Here is a 20105-nt window from a genome sequence, read left to right as displayed (position 1 = left end):
ACTGGCCCAGCGGTGCTTCGCGGAACTGCGAGTCAGAGGCAAAGCTCCTCCTGCGCCGCCGGAGGCGCAAGCGGGTGGAAATAGAGCTGCAGCCCGTCCACCGGGTGCACGATGGGCACGGTCTGCATAGCGGGGAAGGCAGGCGTGGCCAGCTCCCAGCTCGCTGTGCGCACCAGCTCCACCGCGAGCAGCTGGAGCATCGCCTGCGCCAGCTCTCGGCCAAGGCAGCTCCGTGCGCCGCCGCCAAACGGGATGTAATGGAAGCGGCAGGCGGCTCCAGGCGCGTCATCCCGCCCAACACTGAAGCGCTCGGGGTCGAAGCCCTCTGGTGGACTGCGGTACACCGCGGCTGTCTCGTGCGTATCTCGGATGCTGTACATCACGCTCCAGCCCTTGGGAATCTGGTAACCCTGTGGGGAGGCAAGGAGACCAGCCTGACCAGGAGGCACTTGGAAACAGGCTGAACCGACCTCGAGTCCATCCAGGTGTCCTACAACCGCAGGGAGGCGCTATGGATCCCAAAGCCCCAGGAGGCCCTGTGTTCCAAAGCCCTGCTCCTCTCTGTAGTTGGCTCTGTGACTTTGGCCTAGAAACTCGATATCCCTGAACCTCACTAGGTTTTCTGTAACAAAATGACAAGCATTCCAATTTGCTGTGAGGATTTGGATCTGACACATATATCAATTAATGTTCTAAGAAAGGTTTCTATTTGTCTTTCTGCCTTTGTGTTTTATTTTTGTTGCTGTTCAGACATTAGCTTAGGAAATCCAAATTCTAGCCTGCAGTTACCAAAATGCTAGTCCTACCTGGGCGGGAACACCACCATGGCACAGTTCCCAGTGCCTTTAGGATCAGCTAAAGTATACAGTTCTTTGCATTTAATCGGAATTTGCCTCCCAGTCCTCACCAGCCATTAACCCTCCTACCCCCAACCCTTTGGCCTGGAATCTGTTCAGGTTCATGGTAGCCTCTGTGTTACAGAAGAGAACTGCTCCATATAGTTTACTTGGCTGTCATCTTTATGTAAACATGATTGCCAGGACTTTCTTCCTTGGTGCAACTAGGTGCGTCTGAACTGCCAGCTTTAAGGTTAGTGGCCTAGTGCAGACATCTGGGCTACCCAGGGATCTTCCCTCCCCGACCAATAATGTTCAGACTTAGTAACCACACCTTAAGAAGGTCCAGATGAAAATTAAACTGGGAAGTCTTTAACATGTTGGAAGGTAGTTTTCCTATCCCTTCTCCCTTAATCAGTGTTAAAAAATTACAAGGAGAGCTCTGGTGGCCTAGTGGCAAGAAGCTGCACTGCAATCCTAGAGGCTCACGGTTCAAATCCACCAGATGCTCAGCCAGGGAAGAAGGGACAATCTTCTCCTCTACCAGTCAGATCTGATTTGATGGTACACACACACAAATAATAAAATTTTTAAAAAATTTTAAAAATTACAAAAGTATTCCTCTTTTGGTACGCCTTTTACATACACCCCCTCCCCCAAATGTCCCTACTATCCTGCTACCCTCCACCTAAATTTCAAGGTGTCTCATCACAGTATCTCAAAGGTGTACAGAACGTTTTGGAATTACCCAAGGAACACTCTCCTTTTTCAAGTGGCATTTGACTAAGACTTTGCATCTCTGCACCACCCTAGTCTGTTTCCTTAAGGATTTGCTGGGCACTGTGCTGACTGCAGCATCCAGACACTCTAAGCTCCTCACTGAGCTGCCAGCTTGTGGCAGGGCTGCCCTACTCCATCCCAACCCTTTAGTACTCTATGCAAATGCTAGTTCTCAAAATATTTCCTTCTATGTCCTACAGCAGCCTGGGAGGAAGCAGCTGTCTTCTTTTTTGCGGGCAGAATTCCAGATATTTTGTGCACTCAAGATTCTACTATGTCCAATGTTTAAAGTTTCAGGGAAAGAGGTGCCCACTCTACCTACAGGTGCCCAGTGACCAAGGTTGATGCTCTGAGCTCAAGAGTGCTGCTATAGGCCTGCTGCAAACGTTAGTTCAGCAGCGCAATGGTGCCACTCTCCGATGCAGCCAGTGTCACAGTGCTCCAGGCCAAACTGGCGTTAAAGGAAAAATAGTCTCTTCCAGAGGGTAAACTGAGGCTCAGGGTGAGGAAGAGTTATATAAATAGGTGGGGTCAGGTCTAACTGTTAATCTTGTCCAGCTCCAGCCAACCAGAGTGGGCTATTAAGGAGTTCTACCTTGTATTTTAATTGCTGCACTTACCTGGAATCAGGGCCTAGTTGGGGGCCCTGAACTGACAACTTCAACTTCCTTCTCCACCTTGTTCCTTAAGGGCTATACTAGGTGCTCTCTTTGTTTCCCGCCCAAACTCACTGACTGGGGGAAACAACGTGGGGAGGCTGGGGTTGGTGGGGGTGGGGAATATGTTCTTATTCTAAAACTCTGCTCTAATTGATTTGATAGGGAGTTCTGGTGGATGGCGTATTCTGTAAGGAGTTGCGCTGCTCACCCGAAGACCTTGCCCTTCAGGTTCGAATGCACTAGAGCCTCCTCAGGTAAAAGGTGGGTAATCTCCTTCTGTGCGATTTACAGGCTCAGAAACCCAAAGGTTAGTTTTGAGTTTCCCCTCGACTGCAACGAGGGTGAATTTGAACTGATCTGATATGCAGGCCTCTCTCTCCAAAAGGGTCCTCAACCCTGCCGGTTCCCTAGGCGCTAGGACTGGGGTCCCGCAGTCTGAGACTCAGGATGGCGGTACAGGGTTCGGCCCACTCCACAGGCGGGAAAGATGAGACTCTTAGAAAGGAACCGGTGAGACTTAATCCCGGTGCCCTTCCCAGCCTCTGCCAGTGGTGATGGCACGGCATGGCGTGGGACGCACTTACGTCGACGCACTTACGTCGAGCTCGAAGGTGCGCAGCGCCGTGCGGTAACCCCCAGACACTGGCGGCAGGAGGCGCAGCACCTCTTTGACCACGCAGTCGACGTAGCGCAGGCGGCCCAGAGCCTCGAGGCTGAGGTCTGGCGGGCAGCCACAGTCGGGCGCGATTCCCGCGTGGACCCCGGTGGCGGGGGGCACGCAGTTGCACGCGTGATGCAACCCCTGAGCTGCCAGCTCCTGCCGGATCTTGGTGATGGCCATCGGGTGCTGCAGTAGCAGCAGGATGAGGGATGTGCTAGCACTGGCCGTGGTGAAGAAGGCGGCGAAGAGTAGTTCCATGGCTGACTCCTGCAAGATAGTCCAGGCGACTCTCAGACTCCATCAGTGGAGGGACCTGGGGCCTTGAACCGATGGCCCCAGAGGACCCCACATTTTACCTCTTGGCAAAGGTTAAGGAAATGTGATTTCAAATCTGTTTCCTGGAAAAGTCATACATAGCAATGCGGGGAAAACCAGGATCTACCGATCTGTATTGGGAAGATGTAGAATGGTAATGTTAGAAATTTATTTGGTCACTATTCTTAATGCTTTAAATATATTCATCTCTTCGAATCTCACCTCAATCCCTTTTACAGGTTTGGGAACTGAGGCTCAAAGAAGTTCCCACACCCACACCCACACACACCCAACTGGTATTCTCAGCAACCAGGCTGCAAATCTAGGTTTCTTAACTACCTCAGGGCGCTGCCTGCACCCCTACTGGGTGTCTTGCTAATTGCAGAGGGACAGCAGCACCAGCCTTGCTCCAAATAGGCGTGATATCATGCAGTTTTGGGTTTCCAGGCCTAAGAGAGTGGCCTCAGTGAGCAAAGCCTTTCCCAAAGCACTTGTGCTCGGAACCTCAGAGAACGGACCTTGTGGCTTTTATCCTTCAGACTCTAGCCTTCGTTCCCTGCCTGTGTCCTCTCAGGTCCCCATCTTTCCTTCCTGGCAACGCGCAAGGTTGATATTTTGACTTGGATTGTGTTACCATTGGATGAACCTCTCCTGCACAGCTTTGTTCATGCCTGTATCCCCAGTCCCAGGGGACTACCCCAGATGGCCCCAAATAAGCACGGTAATACAGTTAATGAAATGAGTGACCTTGTCCAATGTCAAAACTGCCTATCCTACTCTGAACAAGATGGGGGGTAAGGTCAGATCCCAGGGTCACAACATCCTCCTTAACCTGTCACTGACCAAGACCAGAAGAGAAAATTTTTGAGGACCTGGGAGCAGGAAAGATGGCTCTGGTTTCTCCTTCCTTAGCCCAGTCAAGGCAAAGAGACTGTCCACCCCTTCCCACACCATTCCCTCTTTCAGCTCAAAGATGTTCCCGTCTGCCTTTTCTTCTAACTTAATTGACTCATCTCAACCTTGAAATGACACAAGAGTAAAGAGAGATTATTAGAGTTTATAATCTCTATTCTTAGAGATTACGTCTCAGAGGAAAAAGAATTAAGACAGCCAAATTCAGTCAGTGGCTGATGGCTTGGAAAGGGGAAGATGAAGCCCTGAGAAAGTCTGGGAGTCGGGGAATTGCCTAAGGAAGGCTATTTCTCATCTTTGCCCCTCAGTCTCTATCCACTTTTGAAGATTCTCAGGCATCCCTGGGGGACCCACAAAAGCTCCCCTCCTTCATTTGCACTTGTGTTTTTTATGTCTGCATAATCACAATATGGTGGTTGAGTCCATCATGCAGACCCCACATATTTCAGAGTAGAACTGTGCTCCACAGGGTTTTCAATGGCTAATTTGGGGGAAGTAGATCACCAAGCTTTTCTTCGGCAGCACCTGGGGTGAACACAAACTGCAAACAGCAGAGCTTTTATTCAGCAGCTAGGTGCTCTGCCCATTTGCATCATGGAGGGGGCCTGATTCTCCAGGACCTACAGTAGCAAAAGAGCTACAGGTTACCAGCATTAAATATCCAGAGGCCATGGTGGCTCATGGAAGAATGTTCATTTGGGTTGAGCAGAGTTTTAAAGAGGTGGGTTCAATCCCTTAGAGTTTAGAGAAGGAAAAGAGTAAATTTGAGTCCTTTTTGTTTAGAGAGAAAAAGAGTGAAAACGTTTCACAGACAAGGAAACAGCACAAAGGCATGAGTGACAGAGAAGGGAGTTGGGTTATGGCTGTAAGGGGGTCATGCAAGGATTCATGCTTGAATGCTTCTACTTCTTATTGTTGTTAATATGCCATTGAGTTGGAAATGACTCAAAGCTGACCCACTAGCAGGTTTTCAGAGGCTGTAAACGTCATGGGTGGAGACTGCCCAACATTCTACCTTAAAGCAGTCGGTGGATTCAAACCACCTGCCTTTTAGTTAACAGTGCAGCTCCTTAACACTAAACCATCAGGAGAGGTAATGGGGCAGTCTAGGCTAGGCGGTGTGGCTGAGGATAGACGGCAACCCTTGGTCTCTTCTTTCTGCTCATCCTTGGCGCAGAGTGGGACCAAGCAGGATGTGTCTCTGGGGTGGCAGCATCTGTGTAGAGACATGCTGAGAACACAAGAGGAGAGGAGGGGCTTCCTTCCTGCCACCTACCTTCAGTTCTTGCACTGAGAGCTCATGGCCAAGCTCTCTGGCGCTGTGGATAATCAGGTGGAGGGCGTCACCTGGCTCCTCAGCCTCATCTTCACCAAGCTTCTCTGCAATGGCCTCCTCCAGGTGTCGGTGCATGTGGTCCCGGGCCCTGATGCCCTTATGAGCAGGAAGAGAAGGGGCAAGAAGTTGCCCTGATGAAAAGAGGGCCAGGTTTGGGCACTTACACAAAATGTTTTGCAGGCTCTACCAAGGTCTTATTGTTACAAGTTTTCCTAGTGTGGTGGTTGGCACATAGTATGTTCAAGACATTATGCAAGCATTTCAGGAAACACCACCAACTAAAGCTTGTCAACATAAGCATGGGAAGCATTCTAGCTGAGGGTTTTGGGGCCAGAGGAGATATGGATTCATATCCTGCCGCTGTCCCCTACTAGCTTTGTGGTCTTGGATAAGTCATTTAACTACTCTGAGCCTCAGCTGCTTCATAAAAACTAAACAGTAATAACAAAATAACAGGAATAATACTTTGAAGGCCGAGAGCACCAAATTGGAGCATCCAAGATGATCTGGCTATAGCATGTCTTCTTGTAAAACCAAATTGCTTCACTGTAGAGCTGATTGGGGCTTTTAGCATGACCCTTTATACATATCTATTCTTTTTTTTCCCCCCTCGCATGGAGACAGTTAGAAGCCCCAGATCAAGGGAAGAGGAAGGTCAGAAAGAGGCCTTCTAGATCTCTGGGCTCGCTCTCTTAAGTCTCAGAGGCCGCAGCCGGCTCAGCGCCAAGGACTGTGTACCAGCGCCTATGGTTCTCCGACCTGGGCAGGCACTGGGTCGCGCTGGCTCTTTCCGCAGCCAAGGCAACTTTGGTAGGAGTGCGGAAGGCCGGACCCAGAGGCGCCGCTGTAGGGAGCGGCCGGATTGGCAGCCTGGGGAATCCCGCGGTTGCCTGGTCTGGAGCGCATACCGCAGGCGCGGCTCGGAGGAGTGCAGCTCCCCGGGTCAGTGAGTCAGGGCAGCGGCGGCCTCAGCCTATTGCCACAACCCGCCGCCTCCCCACCCCGCAGCACGACTCCGGCCCACCGGCAGAGGTGTGCGTGGGGCACCACGGGTGTTCCATTTCCTTTTGGGAAGTCCTGCTGCCTCCCAAGGCCGGAAAAGAAGGTCTGGGGACCTACTCTGCGAACCCAGCAGTACCTTGCGCAGGCCGCTGAAGGGCACATCCAGGGGCAACGAGAAGAGATTCTCCACCAGCTGCTCGAAGGTGCAGGCCAGCTCTGCGCATTGCACATCGTCCAGACGCAGCCCCAGCAGTATGCACGCGGCCATCCGGAAGGTGAGCGCCTTGGCTGCCCGGTAGACCTCAACCGGCCCGGGGACGGCGCACCAGGAGCGCACCTCGCGCCGCAGCGCCCCCTGCAGGCGCGGCACGTAGCGCTCCAGCGCTGCACGGCTGAACGCGCGAGCCAGGACCTGCGGGGAGGGCACAGGCTCAGCGCAGCGGCTCGGCTCGCCAGTCCAGGGGAGCCAGAAGGTGAGTTCTGGCGTCTTTCACTCCTTTAAGGGGTCCAGAACCTAAACGCATTGGTTTGCTCTGCCATTCTTGTTCTCCATTCTGATATGCAAAGAAAGCCCTTTATGTTCATATAGAATTCAACTGTTTAGTCTTAGTCATGGCTGAAGTCAGAGGGTCAGAGACTGGCCCAAGATCACCTACTCACTAACCAGGAGTTCCATCAAGGTTGACATTGTACCCCAACACCCAACCCTAAGCTCGACTACAGCAGTTGCCAGGGTCCGATGGCCTCTTTCGGAGCTCACCTTGCGCCGCCTCCGATGCGGCTCACCAACCGCACCGAGCAGTGTGTGCGAGCCCAGTAAGATGTGCGTGCTCTGTGGCCACTGGCTGCGCACCAGGCGGTGCTCGCCCAGCAAGATGGTGCGCACGTTCTCCGCACCGCTCACGCGGATTACCGGCCTGCCCAGCAGGTGCGTCTTGAACACAGTCCCATAGCGCTCCCGGCGGGAGCTGTGGAAGCGTGAACCCTGCAAGCCAGCGAGGCAAATCGGGGCCATGAGGCCAGGGTCTGACCCAGCCTCCCTCCTGCCCCTCCATAACTGCCCCAGGTTGGCGTGTTACTCTTTACAATGCACTTTAAGTCATCCTGCATCTTGTGTCTTCACTATGGGAAATGGAGATGCTTCTATAATCCCACTCATATAAAGAGGCAACCAAGACTCAGAAGGGGCCTTGCATGCCCAAAGCCTCATTCCTGGGACTCGCCCCTCACTCTTCCTGTTCATTCTAGCGTGTGTCATTGTGCCCTAATGCGTTTAAGTTGCATTGGGAGGAAGAACTTGGGTGATGAGCGACCCCCTTTAAAAAACAGGGGGCAGATGGCAAAGACCAGGGCTGGGCTGTGCTCTCTGGACTCTGCTCTGGACGACTGGAAAGGACTGTCTAGCTAGGAATCTTCGAAGGCATCAACCAGGGGAGTCCAGCAGGAGAAGGGGAAGAAGACCGACTGGAGGGAGGGAACAATGGACTGCTCACCTGAACTAACCAATGGAGCGTTTCACCAAAGAAGGGCCAGCCCATGGAGCCCTTTGGCAGAGGTAAGGGACAGGCCCGGTCCCGGCTCAGGGTCCAGCGGAGGGTCCAGAGGTGCTGGGCCAGGCCGAGCAGCAGGCCAGCGCACAGGAGAGCGGTACCCACCGTCCAGAGCACGGACAGGCAGCTCAGTCCCCAGGGGAACATCCTGGGGCTACTAAGGCTCTTAGCTTAGGCTGGCTGCTGCCAGACCCTTAGGAGCAGCGATAAGAATCAACACAGGCGCTGTGCTCACCTGGTGCGGTGTTCACCTGTTCCGAAGGAAAGATCCTCGGGCTCGTGGGGCCTAAATCCCAGATCTATGATCTTTCACAAAGAGAATTCATTCCACTCTACATGCTGGCACAGAAATCGCAGTGAACGTGCCCCCTGAGGGAATGTGCATGCGCCCAGCGCACCTCCCCAAGTCCAACTGCCTCTGGGCCACAATCCCTCACGGGAGTGCCAGCTGCCTCAAGATTGCTCACCCGGTCACCCGTGGGCACCTCCCACTTCTGCCTTTTCCAAGCTTCAGCACTTGGATAAAGGCCCCTCCCGAGCCCGCCAGCTCACTCGGAAGGAAGCAGTGAAGGGAGAGCAATGAGAGGAGCAACTCACGGGCGCTGCCAGTGTAGGTTGGGACACCCCACGACCAACAGGACTGCAGACCCCCACTCTGGCTCCCTCTTTCCTCTAGTCGTTAACCCTTCTCAGCCTACCCAGGACACATTTATATACATATTGGCTCCCTCCCTGTGGACTGATCCGGGTTCACCCATGACGTGCCTATGCATATTTAAAGTACGCGGTGCAGAGTAATGATTGGAGGCGGTGGCAGCACCGAGGGGCTCTGGATAGGGAGTGGCAGCCAGTTTGTGGCTGGGCTGGGGGCAGGCCCAGCGCACGGGCTGATCGCAGGGCGGGGTCTGGGCTTTTCGCGCCAGAACTTCCTGCACAGCACAGGAGCACAGCGAGTGCGTGAAGTGAGCCGAGCAAGGGCTGGGTTTGCGCTCTGCCTCACAGTAGGCTCTCTAGATCTGAGACACCCTTCCTCCCTTCCTTCCTTTCTTTCTCTGACACCCTGGGACCTGAAGTTTCTCTCCTTTGCCCATTTTTTATCTCAGGAGCACTGTGTACATGTCTGCATCACAGTTTTCCAGGGACAGACAGCCTACTGAGTCTCCTCCTCTGCCACTTTCCTAGTTGGTCGCATCTACCGCTTTGGGTGTTCGGCAAAAGATGGTAGCTCCAGGGTTGACCGAAACTAACGGACATCAGCGAGACATCTTATTCCCAAGATATCCTGGGGTGCAATTCCAGTCTCAAGGGCAGGGACTGAATTCACCATCTCCTCCTTGTTGATGATCTCCGAATTAGCTTGGTAGTGGTATCAAGGGCTCAGGACTTGGTAAGGAGGGAAATGAAGGAAAAAAAGTGAACTCTCCAAATTACCAGTCTGAGGTCCTTGTAGTGTTCTGCTCCAGGTGGCACCAAAGTAGTGTCTCCCCAAATCTGAGGATGTCTCAAAGTCAGGAGGCATCCCAGGTGGCCTAAGATTAGATAAGGTGGATAATCGTGGTGAGACCCAGCCACATTCCAAACTCGTGAAAGCACAATCTGTACACCTTCTCTGTTAACCTCCTGATTTTCACTTGGCCTGTAGAATTACTCAGTTTTCCATGTGACACTAAAAAGGCACATGAAATACTTTATGGTAAAAGTTAATCAAGAGAACAAATGCTCTTTGCTTTAGTTTGGTGCCACCACTCCCATTCTAATAACACGTTTCAATAATTTAGTAATTTGTCTTTTCTGAAGCAGGCACAGTTGTTTTGAACAAGGAAGCTCTGAATTGATAAAACAGCAACACATTTTCAACAACTTCATCTTTTTAATATTTCATCACAAAATCAAGAAATAGACACACAATTCTTTACAGTTATTTTACAAAGTCAAATAAATGTTAAGTTTCATACAGGCGTGAAGTGGGGAAATGCAAAGGGTGTAAGCATAAATATAATGAAGAGAAAATGAAGATCAAATTTACGCTAGTAAGTTTGTTCTCCAGTAACTTACACAAAGGAAAAGGTGCACTTGTTTTAAGTTTTCCAGAGCTCATCTGGCTTGGCTTGTTCCCATAGCACGTACACAGTACGGAGATCTACTATTTGGAGAAAGTAACCTGAGCCCTGTGGTAACTTCTCTGGAAAATCATCTCAACCTTAGTATAGGCTACACCTGAACTGGCTGCTGAACCAATCCAAGCATATCTTAGAAAAATGGGGTCAGCTACAAACATTATATAGTTCAAAATATTAACTCTTACGAACAAACATTATATAGTTCAAAATATGAACCGTTATGAACAGAAACAACACTGCAGCTTCAGAGAATCTAACCCCCTTTCCTCCCTATCCAGGATGAATAAATTAAGCCACCTAAGTGAGTTCTTACTGAGTCAAAGCAAGTTTGATTTTTAAGAGCTCTAATGATTCATCGATTTCCCCATCAGAATCAGCAAAATGAGAAATTTTAGTTCCTTAAATCACAATGAGGTAAAGAAGAAAAATTGAAAATATGAAATGACAGTGAAACACTCCCATATCAGACATGACTGCATTCCAAAATCAGACACTGATTAAAAAAAAAAATTGCTCAAGTCTAAATAGAAAAACAACTTACAAGTGGAGCCACATATTTTTCTAATATATTTACAATCAGTTACCTATTCAATTTTGACCCAATTTAGATTTATATATTAGTTTTATCTTTCCCCCAAAAGTGAAAAAACTGTCACATTTTAGATATACAAAACAGTATTCAATTATTTAAAAATCTATACAAATATTTATCACTTATCTTCAGCTCTCACCAGCCTCTCTTCTCTTTTGTATTTCTGAACTTGGCAAATGTGTTTCTGTATTGTAATCAAGATTTTGTATTCCTGAGTACAGGCAAAGGGAAGCCTATGTGTGCTGGGACATACCATTCACCAAACTTCTCAACTGTTTCACGACCGTCTCTATTAACTTTTGTTTGTCTCGATCATTCTTCCTGAACTGAGCAAATATATTGTTCTTTCTGCTCGTGTCCTTCATCCTAGAAGCATAAGTGAATGGAGAGGCTTAGTAAAAGGAAATGAAAAGTTATGGTATCACAAGTAAAATATCTTCGCATGTTCTGATTTATATCACACTGATGCTATATTTTGAAAAATACACTTAAAAATTGGTACTAACAAACTTAGAGAGACAGCAACAGCAGAAATATCAGGACCTTTAAAAAATATTCCACATCAAGTGGTGTCTTATACTAGTATGTAAATCTAAAATGTTAAAGTTTTGTATTTTCTAACACCATTCTATAAAGTATGCTACAATACAGAACCCTCCATGGACTCTGCAGGTCACATTCACGGCAAGACAAGGTAAAGGAAAAATGACATTAGAAATTTAAGATATTATGGGTTTTTTCCTTTTTGCCCCTCTGGTATTTCATGGCATCATAAAAATAAATTTACATTTATTTTAAACAGTTATTTTTTAATTTTAAACAGTTATTTTTGTTCTCACAAATGAAATGCACAAATATTTTGAAATGTGAGAAACAGTACGCGATTTTACTGCGATAAAATACTGAGTAAAGAAAATATCTGGCACAAACTGGGAGGGGAAAAATAACTCCTAAAAATGTGTTGGATAAGCTGTATCAGCAAATATCTTTGTTACCTCCGTTTTTAATGTCTTTTATTATTCGGATCATTTCTCTAACTAAAAAAGGGTCCAACACCTTAATGGCAGGATTTAGATAGCACGGATGGTAAACATTCCAATTCCTGGCCATGTTTTACAAAATACTTTCTTTTCCTGTGTTATAAAAATTTTAAGAGCACCAACTGTCACTTATTATCTCCTATAAATATATTTCTAAGGCCAGCTAAATCTGCTATTCAGAACACAATAGGGAAAATGTTTTGTTCATATTAACATAAATAGCAATCACACAGAAAACCATGCCATCCTTGAAGGGTAAGAAATAAAGGACTTATTTTCAGTCATTAGAATGAACTGAGTTTTAAAGCTCCATTCAGCCACTTATTTTTCAACGGCAATCTCCAGTTCTTCATTTTGTAATTAAGTTGAAAAAACAATTGCTGAAATGTATTAAAAAGTTTTCAAAATGTACTCACTTCTCCAAAAGAATAAGAGCTGTGTTTGGATTCACTCGAAGGTATTTAGATGCTGGCTGTCCATAATCAGCTAGATAAGTAGACCAATCCCAAACCATAAACAGGTCAAGGAGCTGAGGAAGATGCAGAAAACTGTTAAACCAAGAAGTGATATTGACCAACAGCTAACAGACAAATCAAGTCTATAGTATTCTTGATCCATTTCAATACCAGCTGCTTCTGAGGCTGGACAGACAAAATTTTAAAAACTCCATTCACAGCACTTCATAACGCAAATAGGATACACTATCTTTTTACTTTTAAAATTGTCAAGAAGTGTTTTCTAATACTGAGTTGTATTTTCAAAAATTGTAATGTACTGACAACACTTAATTTATAACACATCTGAGGTATACAGAAATCTTAATGCATTATTCAATCTATCAAAATTTAGCTAGCAAGATTTCTTGCTACTCACTGGATAAGGAATTTTAAAGAACTTAAACTGCAACTTTTTTCTTAGAGGTTAGTATGTTTACCTTTCAAAGAAGCCGTTTGCACCTAGACTTTTTCCAAAGTAACTTAAATCGAAAGCTCAGATAATCTCAATTAAGTGCATTAAACCACCTCTGCTGGCTTCTCCCTGCTGATAGATTCTCAGTAGTATTATAAAATGAGGGCCCAAGGACTCAGCCTGTTAACACTAGGTGACCATTGTGTATAAACAAACAACAACAACAAAAAAAAAGAAACCCGCTTGTTTTTCCACAATGTCTTAAAATTGACTTTATAATCTCCAGTTAGAACTGTTGTCAAATATGGAAGTAATCTTTTAAAAGCAATGCCTTGCCTAAACTAAAGCACCAAACTCCTTATCCAACTTTAAAACCCTAATCCCCCTTAAGCCACTTAAAACCAACTTCCTATCCCCATTTGAATTGTTCAGAAAGTTAAATGCTTTACTTACTACCTTCTTTCAGTTTTTCATATTATTCTTTTTTTGTTTTAATTCACTTTATAACTACGCAGCCTACTGGTTTTGCTTCCAAGTGAAGGAAGCCATTTGCTTTTACTCAGATATCTGACTCTGAGAAGGATAAAACTATTGTTGTGATTAAAGCCATCTAAAGAAAGGTTATGAGAAACCAGCTCATCCTTAGGAAGGTAAGGAACTTGAGTCTTTTCTCCATCCAATTTACAGCTGCTAAGAGATATTTTCTTATGAAAGAAAAGAATAATTGTACAGATTTCTTTTTATAATGAAATATTAACTGTTCTTTTTTAGACAAGTTAACACTGTTATCCACACCAAACATTAATACAGAAACTACCCTGAGACAATGTTACAGAAATATATGTATCCTCGCTATTTCAAAGTTTGCTTTGTAGCACTTTGTTTTTATGAGACATACTTTGCTGTTTTCACTAACTGAATGTAATTTTTTTTATGGAAAAAAGACAAAACTAGTATACAGTATGTTTTTCTACAAGCCATTAAAGAGGCAGCCTGAGTCCCTGAGCAATGAATGATACTGCTGAGCCCTCCTGGGCATGCTCTGTTTCTACTTGATACACGCTGTGTATTTGTCTTATCAGTCCTGTTTTGATTCTATGGTAGTATCATTTCAGGTTTCATGTTGGTATACTATTATAGGGTATTTTTGGAATATAGGAAAATACCCCCCAATTTTCCCATATTAATTTATGGTGATTTCATCTTTGCATTACACAATTTCAGCTTACAAAAGATTTCACAGGCGTGCTTTACTTTAGGACGATGGGTAGGAGAAAACTGCCCTATGTGTGGGTAGGGAAGTGGGATGGGGAGAAACATCATTGTTCCGTGTCACTTTTCACTATTGTTTGGTAACAAGTATAATTTCTCTCTTCAAGGATTAAAAATGACTCACATATTCTGATGGTGAGAATTTAACTCTTCTGGAATGTGATTTTGCCATATATATTTTAAAAGCTTATAAAAATGATCATTCCCTTTGACTCAATAAACCTACTTCAAGGAATATAACTTCAGGAAACATTAGTAAATGAAGGTAAAAATGTATGCATAATGATAAGAGTTTTAATATAAATGTATCAATAGAGTGCTGTATTATTGAAAAATTGAAGGCAACTGGTATTATTAATCCTAAGAGAGTGGTTAGGTAGTGAGACAGTATGAATATTTTGTGGCTATTAATGTTTCTAAGAATTATAAATAATTTGGGAAGATGCTTATTATAAATGTTAATACTTCAATTTCACAAATTCCCTTCAAAAAGAAAATGTGAAAGAAAATGTCATTTGTGTAGCAAGACTATGGAGAACTATAAATTTCCTAACATCCTACAATAGGCATGTATTACGTCTACATTGTTTCTAAAACCAAGTTTATGTATTTATATATTAAAATAAATTTCAGTAATTAACACATCTCAGATAGTTGCTAGCAAAAGCCTCATTTGGAAGGAATTTCTTTTCCAAAGAAATGTATGTGTTTGCACAAAGTCAGCAGAAAGTAGCCAGTTAATGTGTCAACTGTAGTCTCTCTTCCTTTTACAATGTGCCTTTAGAGATATAGGAGAGTTAGAGGCCTTAAAATGAGGCTCTTTCCATCTTGGGCTGATCTACTCCTATGTAGGAAAGGAAGAACCCACTTAATGAATTTAAAAAAAAAAACAAACTTAAACCAGATCCAACTATTTGTTATTCTGCAGCACAAAACCAGACGTTTTCTCTATAAAATATACTAAAAATGTTCATATATGATCAGATATTCTTATTACCAGTAATTACATGGATGACAAAAAGCTACCCTACCAGCCCATGTATAAACAAATCTATATGCTTTCAACTAACTTGTGGTTATCTGTAGAAATCTATGTAAATTGGGCATATTAATAATGCACTATGGCAATGTGCAACCAATGTGGATAAAGGAGCAAAGGATCTAGATAAGATTCAACAAATACTGACTGCCCATATATAATAAGCTGTGTTAGGCACCAGAGATACAGATGTATTAGTAAATGAGACAAAGCCCCCTCTCTCAAATAACTTATATTTCAGGGAAGGAAGCAGAATAAGGAAGCAAATAACACCTTAATATTAACATTAAGAAATTAAGAAGGAAAGTATCTATTCACACAATCTCAAAAGTTGAAATTATAGCTAAGAAATAGAGAAACTAAGTAATAAAGAAACCAGCCATTCACATATGAGCTGGTAATGATTTCCTAATTACTCTCAGTACATGGACCAAGTGACTGTACATTCAAGCACTACTTCTTTGTCTGCGCTTCAAAGGATACACAGCTGTGAGAAGAGAGGGAAGGAGGGGCCAGTGAGCATGCTGATCTCATATTCTGACTTCTTGTTTCCATGTATGGAAGAAGAGCGGAGTGGACTGGGTGGGGGGGAAAGGGGATTGTATACCAATGAAAGAATTTTACTTTTCAAAGAGAAGAGTGAACTGGGGGTGGGGGGTGGGGGGAGGAGTGGGCAGGGAGAAAAATGCAACAATGAAATAATGGAAATCCAGTCTCTGCAAATGTTCATTAAAATTAATAATTTTAAAAAGCCAAAAAAGAAAAAAGAGAAAAAAATTATATACTACTACTGGCATAAATAAAATAAACTTTACAAAGCTACCGGTATATAATATAGTATATTCAACACAGTAGAAACCAGAGGAAATAAGAGGTTGATGATGCCATAACACTGTTCCAACTTACTTGGATGCTGAGTACAAAATGGCATCACATGCTATGTTCTGCTAGAATAGTCTGTAGCGTGTTTTAATGCTAATCTAAAGGCTGCCTATCTAGAGTGGTTCAAATCTACCAGGTGTTCCATGGGAGAAAGCCTGTCAGTTTCCTCCTGTTAAGATTCTCAGAAGCCCAATGGACGGTCACTATGAGTTGGAACTGACTAGACAGCAGTGAGACAGAATACTTTGGCTTATGCAGACCAAACCCAGAAATAGGTCAATGTTGGCTATAGGCAAATTGCCAGCAATGACTTCCTTTCCTCTTGGGCTTTCTATTGGGCCATAGGTGATAAGGATAGATGACCCCATAAAAGATTAGGTTCAATGTTAACGGAATTAAATGATTCTCCTAAGTAAAGAACCAATACTTTTTAACAGTCTCCCTCTATGGCTCCTCCATAAACAATTATATAGTCCTTTTTCACTTTTCAAAATAAAAGATTTAACACAAAAGTGGGATTTATTCCTGGGTCCCACCCTGTACTATGATGAACCAGATTTTCTGGCCGGGCCCACTCTTTAATGACATACAGCCTTGGATTAAACCAGTTGCCACTGAGTCAATTCTAACTGATGGTGACTCCATGAGTTATGGAGTAGATCTGCATCCCATAGGGTTTTCATAGCTGTGACCTTTAGGAAGCAGATCTTTGGGCCCTTATTAAAGGATCTCTGGATTAGTCCGAAACACCAATCTTTCTGTTCCTAACTGAGCAATTAACTATTTGCACCACCCAAGGAGTCTCGTCTTTTTGTAGGTAACTGAGCAATTAACTATTTGCACCACCCAAGGAGTCTCGTCTTTTTGTAGGAGGGCCTACAAAGGACATGACAGGCTGAAGCACAGTAGGAAGAGGAGAGGGACCTGGACCACTCCAGGTAGGACCACTGACACTAACTTACATGCTCCATACCTGCTTACCTTGACAACTGCCTCTCACCACAAAAACAGTTTCACAGGATGCACTATAAAAAGAACTCTGGTGGTTGAGTCTGTAGAGAGCTACGCTGTTGACTTTAAGGCCTCACCTCTCTGGGAGTTCAAATCTACCAGAGGTTCTGAGGGAGAAAGATAAGCAATCTCCTTCTGTTCAAATTGTTGTTGTTAGGTGCCACCGAGTCAAGTATGACTCATAGCAACCCTATGAACAAAAGATCTGAACACTCTTCTAATTTGTACCAGCCTCATACTTCCTGACACACAAGAGCCCACTGCAGTAGTCACCATGTCAATCCACCTGGTTGAGGGTCTTCCTCTCCTATGCCAACCTGCCATCCTTCCCAGCATCATGTTTGTCTCCAAGGAACAGCCCCTCCTAGCAACATGTCCAAATTATTTGAGGTGAAGCCTCATCACTTCTGCTCCCAAAGAGCACTCTGGCTGCACCCTCTCCAAGACCTATCTATTTGTTCTCTTGGCCATCCATGAGCTGTTCAGTGCTCTTCTTCAACACCAAGAGTGCTCTTCTCAAGGCAGTCAATTCTTTTCCTGTCACCCTTATTGATTGTCCAGCTCTCAGATGCATAGCAAGTGGTAGGAAAGACTACGGCCTGAATCAGACACACCTTAGTCCTCAAACTGACATCATTACTCCTCAGTAATTTGGAGAGGTCCCTAACTGCAAATTTTCCCAGTACAATGCATCTCCTTATTTCCTGACTGCTGGTACCAACAGTGTTAATTGTGGATCAAAGCAAGATGAAGCTGCTGACAGTTTCAATCTCTGCTCCATCCATCACGAGTCCAGGTTCAGCTTTGGAAACCTAATGGAGGGTCAGCTGTGAGTTGGTTCTTACTCAATGGTAATGAGTTTTGAGTTTGAGTAAAAACTAAATTATGGAAAACTTCAGTTGCCTATATCAAGGTTTTTGGAAGGAAGCAAATATACAAATAATACCTTTATTATAAACTACACAGAAATATCTTCAGTCCTATAAGTTAACAGTAAGATATGGTCTCAACAGGTGAATTTATTAGTTAACACATACACCTGAACTTCACAGGTAGAGATCAAACATGAACAAAAACAAAAATCTCCTGAGATTATACAGAAGCAATTTTACAGTTACTTATTAAAGGATAAAGTCAGGTATACTATAATGAGAAATTGGTATTAAGGTCTATAAATGCGTTTATTCCAATAGTCAAGTAAAGTAATTCCACCTTAAATCCTTTTGGGAAGTAAGCAAAGTATGGATCATATAAAAAAATGAGTAGTAAAATAACGTTCCTCAGATCTATGTCATCATGATTCATAAGATTATCTGAAATTAGTATCCTAATTTTTTTTTCACCAAGGATTCAGAACTACCCTTTCACAACTAATCTTAGAGCATAAAGTGGATTTATGCCAATATTTGTAAGTGAGTTGTAAGTTTCACTTCCTCAGCATTCCCTGTGTGTGTCCAGCAAACAAAAAGATCAGCTTAAGGGAAGAAATGGTTAGATGGGTGGTCCCATTTATATGCTCAAAATAAGTTGAATCACTTACGAAAGAGTGACTAAAGAAGCTGTTTGTGTCTGCATTTAGCTTGCTGACAGTTTCCCATCCTACAGACTGATTCCTAGTCTGTACCTAAAAAACTTGGGGTCTTGGACCTGTTGAGATCACTCTGTGCAAGTTACACAATGAATCCAGGGAGACTTAAGCCCATTCTGTGGAACTCCTGAAGCGACTTTTTGCCTTTGTGAAAGTGAGCCTGGAGTCCCAGGTCATTTTTTCCCTTGAATCTGGCTTAGCTTTCTTTGTTTTGGGTCTTTTGGGTTTTGCTTTTGAAGCACCTCAGGGGCAGTGACCCAAGACAGAGATAAATAAAGTTAAGCCAACCTCAAGAGAAAAGCAATTGGGGATACCAGGTCTGCTTTTGTAAATGTGAACACTGACCTAGGGGCTCAGGGTTAGACTTAGTCCCCCAAGTTCCCTTTTTTAAACACCCAATGCACCTGGGACCTCAGAGTGGCTTTGCAGATTCCAAAAGCAAACCAGGAGATCATTTTTCCTTTGCTTCCAAAAAAACAAAGGACAGGCAAAGGTTCCTGGAGTGCTTCAGAAACTTAAACAGCAACAAAAATCCTAAACCCTAACACATCTTTTAGAAATACTTGTCCTTCAAACAAATCCTGGGTAATTAAGCACTGGGGACTCAAGAAAAATGGGCCCTACTAAATTAGCCGCAACTGGAGGGATACAAGTTCTTTTTTCTAAATAAATGTTGCCATCAACTCATGAGGTCCGTATGATTTCTAAAGCCACCAATCCTTTTCCATGTATCTGAAAACACTACATTTAAAAACTTCATAGTTGAGAATTTTAAGCAGCAGCCAGACAAGACTGGAGTAAAATGACAAGGAATCGTTTTGCTCCCCTCACACTTTGCCCTAGATAGTATTCTCTGGTACACTTCACTCTTCACCCAAGTCTGTCACCTTCCAAGTGTCCAGTTTACCAAACCTGCTCTCGGCCAGCCTTTCCACTCCTACTTCTGGGTATGAGAGCAAGGAGCAGGCTGGGTCATTTTGTGCTGGTTGTTGTTGTTATGTGTGCCCTTGAGTCAACTACAACTCGCAATGATCCTATGAACAACAGCTCTGAACCTTGCCCCATCCTGAGCAACTTCACCATCTCCGACATACTTGACCTCACTGCCACAGTCACTGTGTCAATCTATCTCATGCAGCCTGTGACGACCCTCCAGGCTTCTGAGCATAACGTCCTTTCCCAAGGACTGGCCCCTCTAGAGAACATACCCAAAGTATGTGAGAGGCTGTTAAACACACTGGTGCCTGTAACTCTTTCCAGTTGAGTTAACTGCACACAACAGAAGCAGAATGTTCTTATTTTAGACAATAAGCTAGTTATGATCCTAGATAACCACTATGTGGGGGTGATTTGGAATTTTTTTAGTTAGGACTATGGTACCTAGTGGATAAGGAATTGTGCTGCCAATACTATGGCACAAAGTTCGAATCTAAGAGCTGTTCCACAGGAGAAAGATGGGCAGTTGCCTCCTGTGTAATTTACTGCCTCTGAAAACCTGCTAGAAGGTCAGCTATGAGTCAGTTCCAAATTCATGACACACAACAATGGCTAAAATATTTGTCTTTATATGTGCGCGTGCGTGTGTGTGTGTGTGTGTGTGT

General features: G+C 44.6%; 2 protein-coding genes across 4 annotated transcripts in view; both read right to left on the bottom strand.

The window, feature by feature from the left end:
* Nucleotides 1-32: 32 nt before the first annotated feature.
* Nucleotides 33-8198, bottom strand: LOC102859608 (cytochrome P450 26C1-like). The gene is made up of 6 exons (XM_006880349.1): nucleotides 7995-8198; nucleotides 7262-7486; nucleotides 6638-6913; nucleotides 5440-5595; nucleotides 2874-3203; nucleotides 33-410 (listed from the first exon to the last, which is right to left on the bottom strand). Exons 1-6 carry the CDS (start codon nucleotides 8196-8198, stop codon nucleotides 33-35), a joined length of 1569 nt encoding a protein of 522 aa, XP_006880411.1.
* Nucleotides 8199-10951: 2753 nt separating this feature from the next.
* EXOC6 (exocyst complex component 6) overlaps nucleotides 10952-20105 on the bottom strand; it is a 254131-nt gene continuing 244977 nt past the window's right edge. For 2 of the 3 annotated variants that reach the window (XM_006880347.1, XM_006880348.1), the window contains 2 exons: nucleotides 12220-12332; nucleotides 10963-11129 (listed from right to left, as the gene is read on the bottom strand). In XM_006880347.1, coding sequence (XP_006880409.1) covers nucleotides 10997-11129; nucleotides 12220-12332 — 246 coding nt within the window. In that variant the 3' untranslated portion in view covers nucleotides 10963-10996. Of the gene's footprint in view, nucleotides 11130-12219; nucleotides 12333-20105 lie in introns of all 3 variants that reach the window. The other variant, XM_006880346.1, reaches the window with a different exon arrangement.

The sequence above is a fragment of the Elephantulus edwardii genome, unplaced genomic scaffold (genome assembly GCF_000299155.1).
Source record: "Elephantulus edwardii isolate Elephantulus edwardi_28Jun2011 unplaced genomic scaffold, EleEdw1.0 scaffold00007, whole genome shotgun sequence".
NCBI classification, from domain to species: domain Eukaryota; kingdom Metazoa; phylum Chordata; class Mammalia; order Macroscelidea; family Macroscelididae; genus Elephantulus; species Elephantulus edwardii.
The sequence above is the reverse complement of the archived record's forward strand: the minus strand, read 5'-3'. Positions and strand labels throughout refer to the sequence as shown.